This window comes from Sander lucioperca, chromosome 8 (genome assembly GCF_008315115.2).
Source record: "Sander lucioperca isolate FBNREF2018 chromosome 8, SLUC_FBN_1.2, whole genome shotgun sequence".
Taxonomy (NCBI): domain Eukaryota; kingdom Metazoa; phylum Chordata; class Actinopteri; order Perciformes; family Percidae; genus Sander; species Sander lucioperca.
Genome location: NC_050180.1, coordinates 38889274 through 38908035, shown reverse-complemented (window position 1 = coordinate 38908035; position 18762 = coordinate 38889274). Strand labels below are relative to the sequence as shown.

Here is an 18762-nt window from a genome sequence, read left to right as displayed (position 1 = left end):
TTATGGCTTAAACCATAACATTAGCTGCACCCTAACCAGCTATCATTAAGGCTGCATACATGCTAATGCGTCTATAATAATAAATCAATAATCTTAATATATACAGATTCAACACTGACAGGCGCCTTTCTGCTTGCATAATCTGCATTTTTTTTACACTTACATGTTGCTGATAATACTTGTTTATAAAGTACGTTTGTTTTTTGCAGCATGTTTGCCTGTGTTCAGACGTCATCTGGTTTCTGTTTTTCTGAGGGAGATGAAATGCGTTTAAAAGCCTCGAGGGTTTTTATGACCTCACCAACCACAGAGTTGGTATTTTTCCTTTTTTTCAGTAGCAGTCTAGTGTGCAACTAAACTAAACTAAACTAGTTGACAAAACAAATCTCCATTTAGTAAGTTCTATCTTTTCTATCATATCACAGTTGTCATGGAATTGCAGATGTTAAAATCTGAAATATAAATCACTTTAAGGACTTCTCATCCATATTGATTTTGAAAGCCGAGCTTCATTCTTGACCCTCAAAACAACAGTTAAATAACTACCACTGCAAGGTCCATTTAGTAACTGATCCACAGCAATGCAACGACGGAGTGATACAACAAAAGCACCAGAACATCTACTGAATGCATTTTGTATAAGATTGTTTTGACATAACAAAACACTGAAAATGAAGAGTGGAGTGTAGAAGAAGGAGAGGCGGTCTTGAACCCATAATACTGCAAGGCAACACGATGTCTTTTACAACATAGTGTAGTGGATTAAGGTTAAGGATATGTTCATTATCTCCCATAGGAATAAAATGGATCTTGGGTTAAGGGACTTGCTGCATCAAAACCAAACATCACAATAAAACACATTAAATAAGAAACATTAGCTTGAGATAAAACAACCGTGCAAATTTTTTTTTTTTAAATCAACGGCATACATCTCAGCACACACACCTTGGATGGATTACTGAACGAGCCTACCGGGCACAGGCCCAGGGGGTCAGGGGCTCTGACTCACAAAATGTTGCTGAAAAAAAAAATCACAGAGAGATACTAAATGACCACAAACATACAAAAAGTGACTACAAATGATGCAAAATTACTACAAGGAGACACAGAATTACCACAGACACCTGAAATTAATAGACAGACACGCAAAGAGATGAAAAAAAAGACGCAAAATGAGAGAGAATGAGAGACTTTTTGATACCTTTTGAGTTTGGGTTTCTATGTAGACAGGGTGGAGGGTCTTACAGTACATGTCTGTGCCCAGGGGCGTCTTGTCATCACAACACATAAATTACACACGATCGGATCGGAGTGCCTCCCAACCCTTCTGTCTGTCCATCCTCCAGGAGTTGTCCATTCATCAGTTTAACTAACAGAGGATGTGATTGGGATTTTCCCAAGATTTATCAAAAGAAAAAAGGCAAATGGGTCGAGAGTAGTAGAGGCACCGTTGCCTGCCTATCCACATCTGGATACTGCAGTTACCAAGTCCTGTCTCAAACTCTAGATCGGACTGATGTCTGGACTCTTCAGCTCAGTGTTTCATGTACTGCTCACTAGAATACTGTCAGGATAAAAACTAAGCTGAAATAACAACAATAAACTATTTAATGAGAAAATAAAAACAAAAAATATTATCAGTCCACGTCCAGATACGTAAGGAGGATAATATAATAAGAAAGGGAGGCCAGGGACGATGACGATGTATGTACTTATTTATGTTGGATTTTCTTTTTTTAATCTGATGTACCTAGCTGTTTTTATTGTTATTGTGAAATAATTAGGGCTTGGCTGTAAAAGTTGTTTTGACAGCTTTTACCAGGATCACAGAACGTTTACTTGTAATCAAGAGATAAGTTCATGGTCAAGAGAACAAGAATAGAAGAAAAAGGAACAATGTGCATAAGAGTAAAAAAATAAATAAATAAAAATACCTTCTAAGACATATTTTCTGTCTTGCAAAAAAAAAGTGGTGACTACACCAAACTCCATGATTTTTTAACTTGTGTGCATTCTTTAGAAATTATCTTGTACATTCCTGCACAAAACGGTACAGCTCTTTCATTTTAAAAACAGCTATATTCTAACCATTTTAGATTTGTATTGCAAATCTTTCTATTTTATTTGTTTCTTGACTATTGCAGTGCTTGTTTTATATGTTTTATTTTCTCTTACTGAGTGTCTAGAAAAGCGCTATAAAAAATAAAATGTATTATTATTATTATTATTATTATTATTACTACTATGTTTACAGTGATGCACCTGTTATGGTATGTTGTGATATCAACACGTGATGATGAACACTGTCCTCTGTTTGAGGCACACTTCTTTTTCTACATGTTTTGAGCACCTGGATTAAAGATTTGCCACATGATAAAAAAATACAGGCAGAGAAACCAGCGTTTTAATATATGTACACATTTTTTATTTAGGACAGAGTCACAGCCTCAGGGTAAAGCAGTGACTGGCAGCAGCAGTTTATACAAACAACATGGAGACCACGCTTTCTCACACATACCGTAGGTGCACGTCTACCTGCAGGAACATTCAGAGCCAAATATTTGTATAAGTAAAAGGTGGGTATTCTAGAGGCGAGATAGGAGAATCTTTAGGAGGGAAGGGAATTGGCAAAGTAGTTAGCAAACCACGAATGTTAAAACTATCAGCAAACACAGAGAATCAAGACAAACTGTTGGTCTCTACTTCTTCATACGTCATAAACCAGCTTGTTCACATTTCTCTTAAAAAGGACCATACCACTGTTTTACAACCTTTGTCTTAACTACAAATCCTACATATTGTTCCTTGCTACTGACGACTTCTGAATGAATGCTTAGAAGTTTCAGATGTCTTTATTCAATTTTCCTTCTGACTTCTATTCATTTCTATGCATTGTTAAAACCAATTACCAGACTCTTGAAACTTGAGCATCATTATGGAGGCAGACTAAACAGTTTAAAGTCCAGATTGATTTGAAAAGTCTGCTATAATGATAATAAAAATCAAAAAAATGAATGGCAGATTTAATGCTCACTGTGATGGTTTATACTGTACATCTCAAACAAGTTCCAACAGTCTGTAGTTGATTTTCGTCCCATTTGGCAAAAAATGGAAACCAATTATTGCCTGGAAAGTGGGAAAAGTACATTAAAAACTATTAAACACATCAGAGTGATTTGCAAAATGGTTGGGTTGTAATTGTAAAATATGTAATAAAAGGGCTAAAACATGCACATGAGTCATCTTTGTTTTTTTCAGACAATCCACAGTCCTCGCAAATCCAAGAGCAGTTTCACATCTTTGTTGTTTAAAGTCCAACACTGCCATCACTAATATTCCCATAGTTTCCAATCACACTGATTGATTCTGATCACAACCCCAGTGGTCACTTAACTATAGAGCTACCCAGATCCTGCTCGTCTCCAAAAACTTACACCAAAACAAATCACAACTTTTTCCACATTCTCGGGGGTGGGGGCTTAACATACTATGCATGCATGCCTCCACATTGCAGTTAAATAAGTAAAAAACTAAAAGTCCAAACTAAAAAACTAAAGGCTTGTTACAGAGTGTCAGTATGATAGAAGGTGTTGTTTGGTTAGATTTCTGGAGCATCCATAAAGCTGTTAAAACTAAACTGAGCTCAGACATTAGGCAAGAGGTAGGCAGCTCTACAGTGGACTGACTGACTGAATATGCTCAGAAAGTGGCATAAAAGTGGCGGTTTTTTTTCAATCTTACACCTGAATAAAGACACAGATTCACGCAAGGAAGAGTAATAAAAGACAACTTACAGGTGCACTTTGTTCTGCCTGTGCTTTGAAAATAGATGGGACGGCCGTATCCTTCAGACGTAGTACCGTCTTTCTGGTCGCATATTGCATTTTTTCAACGTAGTCCTCCGGTGCAAAATGCTCTTCGCAAACTCGATACTGATTAATTTTGTCGCGAGTTGTTGAAGTATAGATATCCAGAGCAGCTAGCCATTGATTTCTCCGTATCACATTAGATGGAATTCTGTGAAACATGACATTCGTGTATGTCCTTTGCTTGTTCTCACAACCTTTTGCTATGCAGGCAATTACCATGTTTGCTGTAACTGTAGCTGTAACTTCTCAAACTCAACACAATTCATTCACTATGTCTACTGTAGGAAAAATAGCCAACTAATATTCACGCCGGTGTTGTGCCGAAAACAGACTGCCTGCCGACATACGACTGCACGCCGCTAGAGGACAATGTTGGTCATGTTGTCCTGATATCCAAAACAAGAGTAAATAAAATGTTATTAAAAAAGTGACTGTCCCATTTTTGAGCGATGTTGAAGGACGTTGTGGGTTTCAGGTGTTGCGTGATATCTCTGCGCCCAAGTAGCAGTGCTTCGCCTATACGTGCTTCGCCTCAATATAGTTCCAAATCAATATCTGCCTAGGATATCGCCTTGTCTTAATCTGCATTGCTATTTGTACTTGTGAATACACAGGCCACAAGAAGTAATACGTTTTTGTTTGTTTGTTGTTGGCTCACTTTTACTCACGGCATGCTATCCGGCAACAAAGGATTCCATTCACTATGCTAAGCTAAGCTAGCGGCGGCGCTAAGACAATGCATGCACTGATACAAAAATGCGTTTGCCCACCGATCTAAATCTAGGGGAGACGGTGAATAACCCCTATTCAAAAAACGGTGGCGTGTTCCTTTAAAGGGAGGGTTCTTGGGAGAATTGAACTTAAGCCTGCGGGGTGAATGCAAACGTGCTGTTGTTTATTCTAAGATATTCTGAATAGGCTTTTGCACTATAATGTACACACAAAAAACTTAATCTGCATTACCTTTTCATGCAAGGCTACAACCTCAATCTGGTTCTTCTTTAAACATTTTGTATGTTGTACCGGGACAAATCACAAAACAGATTAAAGCTTTAACTGGGGTCAAGACGTGTCCTGTTGAGCTGTTGGTCATAATCTTAACAGTCAAAAATAGGAAAACTGGGGGTGCCTTAGTAGTTTACTGGATTGAGCATTTACCATCAAGGCTGAGTCCTTACCCTAGTGGCCCAGGATCGAGTCTAGCCCATGGCCCTTTGCTTCAGGTCTTCCCCTCCTTCTCTCATTTTCTAAAAATGCCTAAAAAATAACTTCTTTTAAAAAAAATGTTTTTTTATTTCTCCTTCACTTTTAATTTTGACAACAAAAAAAAAACACTTATGAAAACTGTGGATATTAAGGCAGCATGGAGAGGCCTCATCAATTTAGAGTTTGACAAAAACAGCCATTCATTCAACACTGCAAACAGACAATGGAGAACATTTCAACAGAATTGTTTAAAGACATGTTGCTGTCCTGAGTTATGTTCATAGGCGATATCACACAGTTAAAATCAAGGCGTGTTCCCACAACATTTGGGTTCAAAATTCGGAACTAAAAGATTGTCAGAGAGTGAGGAGAAGCGTTCATTCAGTTTTGATTGGCAGCCCGCGATGGACAGGCTCGGTAGTATCTGTACAAAAATGTCTGAATTCTGCAGCCATCAGTAGGTGAATAACAAGCTTTTCAACTTAAAAACCCCTAACCTTTTTTTTAGCAGGGCGGTTGATGGTAAGGTTTTAGCCCTTAAAACATCAGAGCTTTTTTACTGTACACACTAAATAACTTAACCCACTCCTACAGTGGCACGAAAAAAATCAACAAAAACATTATCAGTCATCAGATGACGCTTTAAAACCGTATATATATATATGTATGTATATATTTATAATTAGTATGTGAATATGTGCAGTCCAGAAAATATAAACAGCAACTCAGTGCATGGAATTCATTAAAATGTGCAACATCTTTCTTTTCAATCACCTCATTCTGGTGTATTAACTTTTGGAAAAGTGTTTTAAAGAAGACACTGGGCCAGCAGAGGGGGATGTGTGTGTCTGTGGCCCAGGAGAGTTGGAGTTTGAACTTCTACCTCTCTTTTCTAAAGTGTGTAACTCTGCTGATGACAAACTGGTCGCCGATTTTGTGAAACAGAAAGATGTTATAATCTAGTTTGGCAAGCAAACATGACGAAGAATTTAAACCTTGTTTGGGTGTAGGAATATACATAATTGTTGTCAAAGGAGCAGTGCCAGATTTAACATCCAAAACACATCATAAAATCCTCTGGGGTGCAACACCGGTACACATGTTAATACACTGAAATAAGTAATAAAGTAACAGGAGCATTAGCTTGGTCCAAGAAAAAATGCTAAACATAGAAATAAAAGTGATGGTAAATTCCCCTCTTTATGTTCTTTGAATGCACCCAAAAACTTTGTCAATCCACACACATGTACAACCTAGCTAGGTCTACAAACAACACACGCATCTATCATATCCACGCTGACGGAAGGTGGAACTCGGAGAAAGGCACGACCCAGGAGGGTTTCAGTTTTGGAAGTTACTCCAGAGAAAGAGGAGGGAGTTTTCTGACCGCCTCCTTACACCTGGAAGCTGCGAGGCGATGGTTTAACCAGCGAATGGACGGGCTGCTCGAGGTTTAATCAACAATGTCGAGATCCTCTGATTTGCGCTCCACATGTACGCCGACGCAGAGCAGTGGTGTGGACAGGACTCAGACGTCATCAATTTGAGAATTTGCACTGACGTCAGAGGAAGCCAGCTTTTAATTTCACTTCCCGGTGACAAGGACCCAACAAGCTCTTCCTCTCTTAGAAGACAATGAGCTTGGCAGATCATTTCATCTGCTGATCAGTATGTGTATGCGTGTGGTGCTTTGTTTTTTGTGTCTTTTGCTGTGTTGGCCGGGCTTGGCGTGACCTTTGACGTGATCATTGCAGCTGGACTCTGTATGCACAGATTAGGAGCTTGACCTGAGGAAAAATGAACAAAAAGAACCAATTAGCACACTGTTAAAGGATCCACAACCGCTTCATTACAATAGTAGACTTTATTAGCCTCTTATACTGACTGAGGCAACAAAATGGTGAATCTGTTTTTGAAGCTAAACTGGAGAGCTAAATAGTAAAGCTGGTTATATTCTTCATTGTCAACAAATCTCATGAAAAGACCAAAACCAAAACTAAAATGATCCCACTAACAAGTATTGTGTGTGTGTGTGTGTGTGTGTGTGTGTGTGTGTGTGTATCTAAAGCCTGGTGTACCCCATTCCTCTGTGCCATAAAACTCCATTGTTGTCCAAAAACTATTAAAAACACAAATTATGGTGACACATATATGATGATGTCTCAGCACTGGGTGACTGATGACACACACACACACACTCGTTTATTTTGAGTCAATCCCAAATGCACATACTGTACACTGTCCTGCTGCTGGAAATACTCACTAAATGTGTATTAATCCACAACTGAAAATAGTCCCAAACAAATGCACTTTACTCCTGTTTGAGTAACATCTGCTAAAAAACACAGCATCCAGCTGTGTTAAGAAAAATTCTTTAAAAAAAACAAAATTCATTTCTTAGCGGTTTTTAAAGATGTACAGTATGTCATGAGTAGATACGTTGGAAAACAGGGAGTGATGGACTAATACAATGTTGGTTTTGGTCTTTTCATGGGATTTTTTGAAAGAAAGAAGAAACAGAATAATACCATCTTCATGCTTTAACATGAGCCACCATCACTGAACAGTCAGGAGTAGAAATTAGAGTAAAACAAACTCCCTTTTCAATTACTAGAGCTCTTTGTCTGATATGTTTTATATACTAAAAATTACTTTAAGCCCACATAGGCTTTGAGTACATTTCATTCCAGACTGGAACAATGATGTTCCCTCAGCAGTTTTTTCTCTTTCAGCACATCTCTCTTTATCACTGGAAGGTTGCTGTAAAACTGTGGCACCTGAACAATGTCTGAGACACAGCATGAACTCAGAGGGCACACACATATTTGTGGTAGCTATATAACCTTCAAGTGATGCTCCAGCCAAACACTGAAGAAATGTTGTTTTTTTTTTTTTTTTTTTGAGTTTGAGACTCTCCAAACCTCCAGGATTGAATGTTTGCAGGGTGCTGTGTTGGCGTTCTGCTACAGGTGCAGGTAAAGAAGATGAAATACAAAAGTCTTCTTTGAGTAATCCACCGTTCATAATACTGTGAAACAGGATTATACAACTCTGTAAAGTTGCCACAGCAGAAAAAATAAATCCTCTCCACACACAACAGGTAACAACAGTAAAAGTACATTGTTCACGTTACAAAGTGAACGGAACAAATCTACCAAGAAATGAACACACTTGTCTGGCCAACGCGCTGTATTCTTGAATTGCATAGTGTTGAAACAGGTTTAACGCTTTCGCAAAATACAGTAGTCTTACTGAAATGAAAGAGGCGGCTGTTTTTTGTTGATGAAGCGATATTGTCAGTCTTAACAGGGCCTTTATGAAGCTGTGGTCAGCTTGGATTCATGTCAGTTACATTTCAGGGAGAAAACCATCGAACCCACTTAAATACATCACAGTACACACACAATGTTTTTACTAAAATCGGCTACACACGCAGCTTCTTTCTCTGTCCTCAGTTACTCTACAGGCACGTCTCCTGGCCTCTCTATGATCAAGACTGCTACTCTGTCGTAGCTATCTCATTCGGACACTTGTCTAAGGACATAGTTAGAGTACATTAATATCTTGACATTACTATGACCACACACCTGCTGACTAATGATTATTTATTCTTCCTTTAAAAAGGGCTAAACGCTATAATGCTCAACCCCGAAAACCACCTTTAGTCTGTATGATGGCCTGACTTGCAGCTAGGGTTGGGCATCGAGAACCGATTCCTACTTGGAATCGTTTCAAAAATTACAATTCCAGTGGAATCGTTTCTTTATTAGAATTGTTTGGAATCGTTTGGAGGATTTGGTTTCAAATCTGATCATGGGTTCCAAATTTAACATGCGCAAGTTTTGGTTTCCGTAGCGGCCAGGCACTTGCTGTGTTGCAGCTATGGAGCACAGTAAGCGGCTCTAGTGTGGCTTTATTTTACGTTGAAAAAGCCCTGTAAAACTGCAACCCACCATTGAATCAAAATAAAACTTTCCTCTTATTTGTGAAATAAGCATGTGACCCGTTTCAACTCCACCCCTCAAAGAATTTGGAATCGAGAATCGATAAGAACCGGAATCGAAAGGAAGAATCACGATTGGAATCAGAATCGTTAAAATCCAAACGATGCCCAACCCTACTGGCAGCAGAGGCTTTTATGTTTAAAATGGTCTGTTGTATTACTGCACTTGTGTCACCTTGGCTGTTGGTGCCTCTGCTAGACGTATGAAGAGTCTGTTGATGCCTGGAACCGGACTGAAGGAGTAGATGAAGTGACTATCCTGAATGTTTGAAGACACAAATGAAAAAAATAAGGAAAAATAAGCAAAAACTTACAGTAACTCTGAAGTACATGCATACACAGTTTCCAGCAGTGTTGTAGACAAGACCAGAGTGTGTTGAGACCACACTGCATGACACACTCGCGATAAAATGTGGAACAGTACAGAATGTATCAAACAATTATTCAATACTTAAGTCTTCACTTTTCTCTGTCTTTTCTTAAACATTATAGTAGTTTTTTTCTGTTGTTTTTGAACTAACACGCCTTATGTAACCGTCTCAGTCAGCGTCGCGTTGTTTTCTTGTGGACGTGGTTTTGCAGGTGAACTCTGTTATGGTTCAAGTGGCCACATTTTATTAGCGCAGATTTGGCTGACATCTCCTCCCAGACAGCCACAGCCTCCTCTCCTTTCTCACGCGTTCCCTTTCTTGGAGTGCGTGTGAAGGGGGGCCGGGATGGGTGACAAATTACAATGAGACAAGGTATTTGTTGCATTTAAAGCAGGAAGTTTTAAATCCAATCCCACTAATGATTTTAACAAACATCAGACAATGCACAGGCAAGTTAGTGATATCCCCGGGCGCCCGGATAGCTGTTGGTAGAGTAGGCGCCCGTATATAGAGGTTTACTCCTCGACGCAGCGGGCCTAGGTTCGACTCTGACCTGCAGCGCTTTGCTGCATGTCATTCCCCCTCTCTCTCTCCCCTTTCATGTCTTCAGCTGTCCTATCAAAATAAAGGCTGAAAATGCCCAAAACATAATCTTAAATTTTTTTTTTCCCGTATTAGGCATCTAAATAAAATTCCAAGTCCTCTTTGTCAGTGAACGAGACAAGAATGAGTAAAAATGCAGCCGATTCGGAGACGAGCTCTTCAAAATGTGGTCTCGAGACCGATCTTTAATACAAACACTGGTTTCCGTTGAAACACTTGTGCAGGTCTAAGTAATTTGAATCCTGTGTGGGAATGGCAAACTCCTTCAGTAAAAATGAAAGCTACCATATATAGAGATGTAATCAATGAAGGTAAATAGCTACTGCAGAAAAGATAACCACAGTGCGTAGTATCAATATGGGCTTTGATATAAAGAAAATCTTATGGATTGTACAACTTTTTTTTTAATGCTTTCCACTTTCGATTGGCTGCTTTTATTTTTTAGCTAAGTGCTGTGTAATTGAACTGCTGTTTTTGTTGGGAACAAACCAGGAAGATGGGCAGCTGGAACTTGTCGTTGAGCACCACGGCGTGAACGCTGCAGGGTCCGCAGAGTCTGGCTGTGATTTCATTCAGGAAGTTGGCGTGGAAGATGAAGAGAAGGATGCCCGAGCCTGGAATAGGAGGGAGGGATAGAGGTATTGTGGGAGAGGAAAAGAAGGGAAGGATAAAAAAGGTAGAGAGAGTCTTAGAGAGTCTGATTAGGTTGTGTATCTACAAATGCAACCAATTGTTAACAGAGTAAATGACCTCCAAATTGAAAGTTTGTGGTTTACCCTCTGGTTGTGGCTGTGACTTGAAGCCAAACTCCAGGGAGAAGTCTGGTCCCTCACAAAGCCTGTGGCAGGCAAGAGGGAAGACGGGCTCCAGCAGCACCAGACGAGACTCAAAGTACGCTCGGATGCAGTCCTCCGCCACACTGGACAGTCTGAGGGACGGAAAGAAAAACAGTCTGAATGACTTTATGGGCAAGATGCATGAGAATACAGGATGGATAGAACACAAACACACACTAAAATGCAGGGAGTCAATTTTAAACTGCTGTGTAACCAAATGCTTCTATTGTTAATGGTCTGTAAGTGCTGTGTGGCATCAATGAAGTATTTGGATTTTTGTCTCTCAACACACATTGTCTCTCAAATCCATCTGTAGACTCCATCCCTTCCCCAGCATCAGTGTTGAGGGAGGCTGGAAGCTATGGTTAGCACTCACATGCTGATGTGGTCCTTGATGAGGTCGCACACCATCAGGTTGTTGCCGAGCTTGGCAAAGTACATGGCCGCGGTCTTGTTTTTGGACACAATGTTGCAGTCAGCTCCATACTCCAGCAGGAGGCGCACTACGTCAGCGTTCCCTCTTTTGCAAGCCTGACGTGAAGAACAGGAAAACATTTACCAACACAACGTGTGTCCCATGCACCGATCCTACCACTGTAAATCACTCGGGATAAGAAGCTTGAAGGTTCATTAAATGTTCCTAAAGTAAAAGAATTGTTTAACATTTTAAGAAATACTAAAAGAGTTAGATGAGAAGACTGAGAGTGTTACTGATCTTCTCATCTAACTCCCAGCAAGAAAGCAAATAAGCATATTTCCCTAAATGGTAATTTGCTTCTTGTTTGTGTTTGAAGTGCAGCATTACCCTCATCAGTGCTGTCTCCCCATTTAGCGTCTGAGCGTTGACGTAGGAGCCCGCCTCCAGCAGGATAGCAACAGTTGTCAAGAAATTCTGACAGAGGATGGAAATAAAAATAAAAGGTGTGAGAAGATACACAGAAGTGGTGACTTGGTATGATGTTACCAATTTCAAAAAGTGTATCACTAACACATGTGTGAAAAGTGCATGAGAAGATAAAACACCTTATTTTGGGAAATAAATGATGGTGCAACAGTAAAGTTTTATACTTTGGGGCAGAGCAACAAGCTGTACATAACACTGACATATGATCACCTTCTAAAGATTTTATAGCTAAGGTGTTAGCAAAACCGTGGCTTATTTAAACATTGAGCAGACGTTTGTATTTATTTGGAGTCGTGTCTTTGGCCACCTGATGAATTTAAGTCCAATATTTACTCTCCTTTTCGCTTTTGCGTCTCCTCCCAACTCCTGAGGTATATGTCTGAGAAATCTATTCTAAATGAAATACAGTGGACAACATCACAGTAAAATCCTCATCTTGGGTGAGAGGCTGTTACCTTTTCAGCAGCGTGCATCAGCGCTGTGGTGCCGTTCTTCTGTCGTCCATTCACCCTCACCCCCTTCTTTATCAGCAACCTGAGAATGTCGTCCTGCCCCCCCGCTGCTGCCAGCATGCTCAGGGACATACCGCTGACATCCTGCGGACAGACAGATACAAAGCTACAATGTCACAGATGAAGGTCTAAGACTGAAACGTTGTATTTTTCTAAATAAATTATTGCTTGCGTAATGGCCAGTGTGCGGGACTTTCTCTAAGCTTTTGATCTGCTACTTTTGATCATGTCCTATGCACCTGCCTGACAAAAGAGGTGTGCAAAAAAGCTTTCCTACGTTGCACAGAAGAAGGGGGTAAAATGAGCAGCTTCTCACTGACCTACTGTGGTTTGTTAATTTGCAGTTCGTATTGTATGCTGAAAAGGGAGAAGCACTAAATCTTAAACCTAACATTTCCCCAAGGGTTTTTGAATTCTTGCGATAGGACATTCCTTGTACAATGGCGGATAAGATGCAAGCAAGGTCATTATTATTTTGTATACATCAACTAAATATAACACTTTTAAAAGCTACAATATCTCAATTTTTGTGTTAAGCTATTAAGCATGACTTTAGTTCAGCACTTGCAGATGTTAAAGTTCCCATTCCAACATGCATAATGCAGTGAAGTAATAACTCACTTCACTGTTTGAAGGCCTCATAGTTTACTATTGTATATGAGGAAAGACTTTGCGTATATGTCAATCAGCTTCTGTACAGAATTTATGGATTCCTAAAATCCTGAAAATTCTGTCTGTATTTAAATATTTTTCCATGAGTCCCTCAGCAGAAAAAGCCTCAAGCAGTTTGGGATTTTTTATATTCTGATATCTATGACATTGTTCTCACATGAATCCACTTTTCTAAACTTGCTTATCCTTTGCAGGGTTGTGGAGGGCAGGAGCCAATCTCATATGACAATGGCGCCAGAGGCCTTTTACACCCTGGACATGTCATCAGTCTATCACGGCAGACACTTATATAGACAAACCATTCAGACATATATTTATGTCTACAGGCAACTGTGGCACTGTGAGGTGCCAGTGCTGTCAACACTGCGCAGCCCCTAACTATAGCTTTACAAAGACAAAACACTTCAACTTTCTAACATTTGTATCTTGCCCTACAGCACAAAGTGACCACTTAATGTTTGCGATGGAATATCAATACTAACATTGACTCAACCATTACTTGGTCAGCTGTGGAGATTTTGGTTTGTTTGGGCAGCATTTACTGAACTACAAATCCATCACTTTTAATGAGATCCCTTGGTCACCAGAGTTTCATGTAAGAGTACTTACTGCCTCTTCACTGTAGCTAATATTTTGTCACACTGTAACGATATGTTTAGTTGAATGTGGCTTAAAAATCAATACTACAATTGCATTGTGAAATCTACTAAATATAGTGTCCTTTGGCACTTCATATACCTGAAAGTCTGACGAGGCAGATAAAAAAGGTAAAAACGTTAACATCAAACCCTGTAAAAACAAAAAGTATTTTTCATTACACCAAAATCTTCACATTTGAATACAATAAGCATTTTATTGTACAAGCTGAAGTTATACCTTACTTACAATACTTGATAAGAAGCATTAACTGAAGGCAACATAATTACAACAGGATGAAGAGTAACACGCACTGGCTGCTTATACAATAGCAATGTAAGAAAGTTATCTACAGAGAAAAAGAAATGTTGCTTTGCAACATCAAACAGCAAGGATAGTGTGTGAACTGTAGACATTGAAGAGATTTATTTGCCAGACAAAATGTAACAGACAAAAAAAAAAAAAAAAGAAATCCGGCAATTTGCCGCGGGGTTGGGGGGTGTCAATGAAACAGCCCATTTGTGTGTGGTCCTGTTGTGTTCTCTAGCCCCCCAGTGTAGCACAAGTAGAACTTATAGTTCACAATTACTGCTTTCCGTCAAATTGTTTATAGATCGACGTTTCCGACTTCACGTAAGGCAGCTTTATTTCACAGGGGGAGAGAGGAAGAAAAGAGACGAGCGAGACATGGCGAGTGCTTTGTTGATGCAGGAAACATTCAGCTATTACACTATTAACCCCAACTCCCGGGCACTTCAGTGCTTGCGTTTCGTTTTTTTTTTAAACTTTCTTGTGGCAGCTATAAAGGCAGTGATGTTTCCTGTTAACTGTACGGGATTCTCACACCGCCTCAAACCATAGCTCGAAGTCTGATCTCCGCTTACATGATTGGCTACTGCAGCGTGATGTTGGGTTGCGTTTCTTCAAAAGTTGAGTCGGTCTCAACTTTTTGCCGCAGGCCCGCTGCGTTTTTTTTTGCGTGTCCCCCCCTTTGGCAACCCCAACGACCTCCATTAAAAATGAATGGAAAGACCTGTGTTTGTTGCCGGACAGTCGGAAGGCCGACGCAGGCTGTCTGAACGCGGCCTTAAAATGGGTTTTCTGATGTCTCATGTCTGACACTAATGGCTTTGATATGAAAGGGTGAACACTGGGTATTCTAAACAGATTCAATACAGCAACCAAGGATACCACAAAATCGTTGTCCATGACAGCAGCAGCAGCGCTATCTGGAACTCTTAACCATAACTTCAGTTCCTTTTGATCACAAAGAAAATTTTAAAATTACTGTAGACTGCATATTCTTTCCAGGTGTCCTAATGAAGACATCTGAAGAGCCAACTGACCTGACCAAACAGATCCACACACCTTGTTGACTATCCAGTGTAAAATAAACACTACAATGACCACGCTTTGAAACCGAAATGTGACGACCCTGTTTAGCTAGGACTACGGTTTCAAAGCCTGTGAGCCTGTTAACAGTCTACTAGTGATAAATGTAGGTTGAAATGTTGTTCAATATCCTTTTTAAAACCTCAAACAAGGTCTGTATGTGGGCCCCTGGGTAGCTCACCTGTATTAACTTTTGTAATAATACTTTACTTCTTAAAAACAAAAACTGCACTTACTATGCTGTGTGCTAGATGTGATCACATGAAAAGGAAAAAAATGCAATCGAGCAAATAATCAAAATAAGGCAATCTAAACTTGGCAACTGGATATTAATGTCACAAACATCCACATCTTAAAAGCATAAAACAAAGTGATACAAATGAGACCAATGCAGTGTAATTACCTCAAATTAAAGCATATCAAATATGATAAAGTACTTAAATGTTATACACAGTTGCTGTATAGTGATACAAAAATTCAACCAAACCTTTCGGCAGCTAGTTGATACACATGAAAAAAAAACATAAATGAAGATCATGAACATTTATCAACAGGATTCTCAAAGAAAACATTGTTTTTCATAATTAAGAGTGCAAATTATGCAAATAGGGCTCTTAATTGTCTAACATCAGCAAGGAAGGAATGCCATCACTGCTGCAGGCTATCAGGTGCCATCTACAATATAGGTGGCTGGCTAAAGCAAGAACACAGTACACTTGGGCCAGGCATTTGGGAATCATGTAAAGCAAGTCTATGCACATCTATGTTGGAGTGACTGGATGCAAAGATTTGCTGGTAGGTTTTCTATTTGTTTTTGATCATCATAATTCATAAAAATGCTACTGAAAACAGTATAGGCAGAAAGATAGATATGTGTCTCAGTAAGTTTTTAAGTAATGAAGAGGAAAACTCTGTTTGGAAATGTACAGTCACTGAGGCTACCTTTGCTCAGTGCTGGTGGGAAATGACCTGGTCACACATTGACTGGGGAGTCCCAAACAATTCAGCCATTGCTTTCACCTTTTATTTTTTTTATTTTTTTTTTAAGAATATTGCATTTGAAATTGTGAAAGCATGTTTGGGTGCCACAGTGGCTACTTGCCACAGCCACTGCTGACTGCTGGCAGGTTGCAAATCCTAGCAAAATGAGGTTCACATTTACTAAATGATCACATCTAAATTAGAGTACTTTCGAGAGTGTTACATATTTGACTGTGAAACATATGTTTATATGCAATCTAACAATATAAAAACATTAACAGCCTTTTCTGAGCCAGAGCTACAATACAAATGTCCTTTGTTCCACCCATTTCGTGTATATTCATGCAACAGTACGCCAATAGCTTGGTCCGGTGGACTTGATTCCGAATACTTCAGGACCTTTTTAAAAAGTGTGATAAAAAGAATGGCAATGCAGTCTGTAATTGTCAAGATCTGTATGGCTACTGAGACCATGGTTCACTGACAGTACATTTTACAACAATTAACATCCACTGAATTCTTAAGCCCCATATAATGTGAGGTTAAAAGCGCAGCCCTCGCACATCTCTAAAATCTCACAGATCACTTATTTTAACACTTATTTTTTGGAAGTCCATTACAAATATTTACAGGGACAGATAAACGGGACCATCCCAATCTGTGTTTGGATTATTATGAGTCTCTGGTTCCTGGCCTCCACTTTGTTTTGTGGCGACAACATGCCCTCTTCTTTTCATTGACTGAATTGAGTTATGTACAAAATATTTGACTTCCCTCCATGTTCTGGTGTTCAAGGCAGGTTCAGCAGCTAAACATGCATCACAATCCTTTTTGCCTGGCACTTTGACCAGTTTACAGAAGTCTCCAAACTGACGCCTCACCGCAGCCTGTTCCTCCTCACTCCACAACCTCTTGTTTCTCTTTTGAGGCTTGACAGCTGGAGTAACTCCTTTTCCTGCAGCAGATATAGCTTCCTGTACAAGAGGTGTTCTGTCAAGAACACTGGGTCTATGGATTGTTGGGACAACCTGTGCAGTTGTAGGGGCCCTACATGGTGAAGGGCCTGTGGGGTAAGCTGGTGCACTTGAATGGTTCAGAGGTGTGAATGAAGAAATGATAGGCCTACTTCTGTCATTTAGTGCTGAGAATTCAGGGACCATTGGTGCACTTGTGAATGTAGGAACCATTGACGTGCTTGGAGCAGTAAAGGTGGCAAAATTAGGAATCATTGTTGAACCTGTAGTGTCCTGGGGTATATACACAGAAGATGGTGGCATAATTGTGGCATTCTGCGTATAAGACGGAGACAATGGCATAATTATGTTGTTCTCTGATGTGTAAGGAGGAGGCATTAGTGCATTTGTAGTGTTGTGTGGAGTAAATGTAGGAACCACTTGTGTATCCGTGGCATTCAATGGTGTGAAAGTAGAAATCAACGGTTGACCTGTATGGATCATGTTTGCACCAGTAGAACACAAGGATGTATAAGTTGAAGTGATCTCTTGGGGGAAGTTGGTTGGAGCCATTGTCATACAACAATGTGAACTTTCCCTCAGGTGATCTGGATGCACTGTTGTCAGACTACAGACGATGTTTGAGTCTTCCAAATCTTTCTCTGTGGTTTGCACTCCAGCTTTTGGATCCATTGGACTCACATTTACATTCCCTTCAGACGTATGCTGGTTATTTCTCCTTCTTATCGTCTGTAGAGTATTGTGTACATAGTTTTTGACATCCGTCCAAGATCTTCCACCAAGATCTGGTTCAGCAGCTATGCAAGCATTGCACTCCTTTTTGCCTGGAACCTTCAGCCCAGTGATAAATTCACTCAAGTAACGCTTCACTGCAGCCTGCTCCCTCTCATTCCAAGGTCTTCTCTTTAAAGTGGCCTTCTGCACAGTTCCTAAAAAGATAAAGAGTGTGTCATGGTTATATAAGAGAAATAGGAATGCAGTAGTCCCTCAAAATAAAATTATAATACTGTTAACTTTAGAGCTTGACAGTTCATTCCTGATCTTGGGAAAAGCAAGATTTGTTTCATCAGCTGCTGTTTCCAAGACAGTTTAATATTGTCTAAAGCTCCAGAACAAACAACTAAATAGACCTTGAGTGGAGACTGTTTTGTCAAGTCCTGAAAGGGATTGGAAAAATTGAAGTTTGAACATCTACTGTTCCATGACAACTGAGAAAACTGAATCTGCCGATGAAGACTGGGTGATACCGTTCAAAGTTCCAGAACAAGCAAGTAAGTGATCTTAGAGTAGGGGTGGAACGGTACACTGAAGTCACGGTTCGGTTCATACCTCAGTTCAGACATCACGGTTCGGTACAATGGAGGGAAAAGCATAACAAAAATGCAGAAGGCAATTTTTTTTATTGTGCATGTCTCAGGCTGTACCACCTAGTGTCATCCAGTCTCTCCCCTGAGCTAGCTGCAACAGCCTGAAGCGTATAAAGTAAGATGTAAACAGTAAACAATAAGTAGGCTACCCCACATCATCTCCAGACTCCATCTGGAACTTGTAAACAAAATAAGACAATCAGCTAGTAGTGTGATATGGGAGACAAGCGCTGCTGCAGTTGGCGAATTGTGGCGTTAGCTTCACACGCTAACAGCGGAGCTAGCCGCAAAGAGCGAAGCTAACGGCGGAGCTAACAGCTGACGGTGGAGCTAACAGCTAACGGCGGAGCTAACGAACAACGGCGGAGCTAAAAGCGGAGCCAACAGCGAAGCAAATGGGCCTGGAAGCCATTTGTGGTCGAGGCGAGAAGGGATA

The 18762-nt window shown here is 40.0% G+C and overlaps 2 protein-coding genes across 6 annotated transcripts in view; both read right to left on the bottom strand.

Annotated features, from left to right (window-relative positions):
• The window catches only part of zmym2 (zinc finger, MYM-type 2), a 44420-nt gene extending 42111 nt beyond the window's left edge, over window positions 1-2309 (bottom strand). Inside the window, exons 1-2 of the mRNA XM_031314415.2 lie at window positions 2305-2309; window positions 231-235 (exon numbers count right to left, since the gene is read on the bottom strand). The gene's annotated coding sequence lies outside the window, so the exon portion shown is untranslated. The remainder of the gene's footprint in view (window positions 1-230; window positions 236-2304) is intronic.
• A 2438-nt stretch (window positions 2310-4747) lies between these two features.
• The window catches only part of mphosph8 (M-phase phosphoprotein 8), a 32711-nt gene continuing 18696 nt past the window's right edge, over window positions 4748-18762 (bottom strand). For 4 of the 5 annotated variants that reach the window (XM_036003790.1, XM_031313871.2, XM_036003792.1 and 1 more), the window contains exon 9: window positions 13804-17888. In XM_036003790.1, the coding sequence (XP_035859683.1) occupies window positions 16612-17888 (1277 nt within the window). In that variant the 3' untranslated portion in view covers window positions 13804-16611. Of the gene's footprint in view, window positions 6630-6797; window positions 6863-9253; window positions 9338-10541; window positions 10667-10828; window positions 10981-11264; window positions 11420-11693; window positions 11781-12247; window positions 12389-13803; window positions 17889-18762 lie in introns of those variants that run through there. The other variant, XM_036003793.1, reaches the window with a different exon arrangement.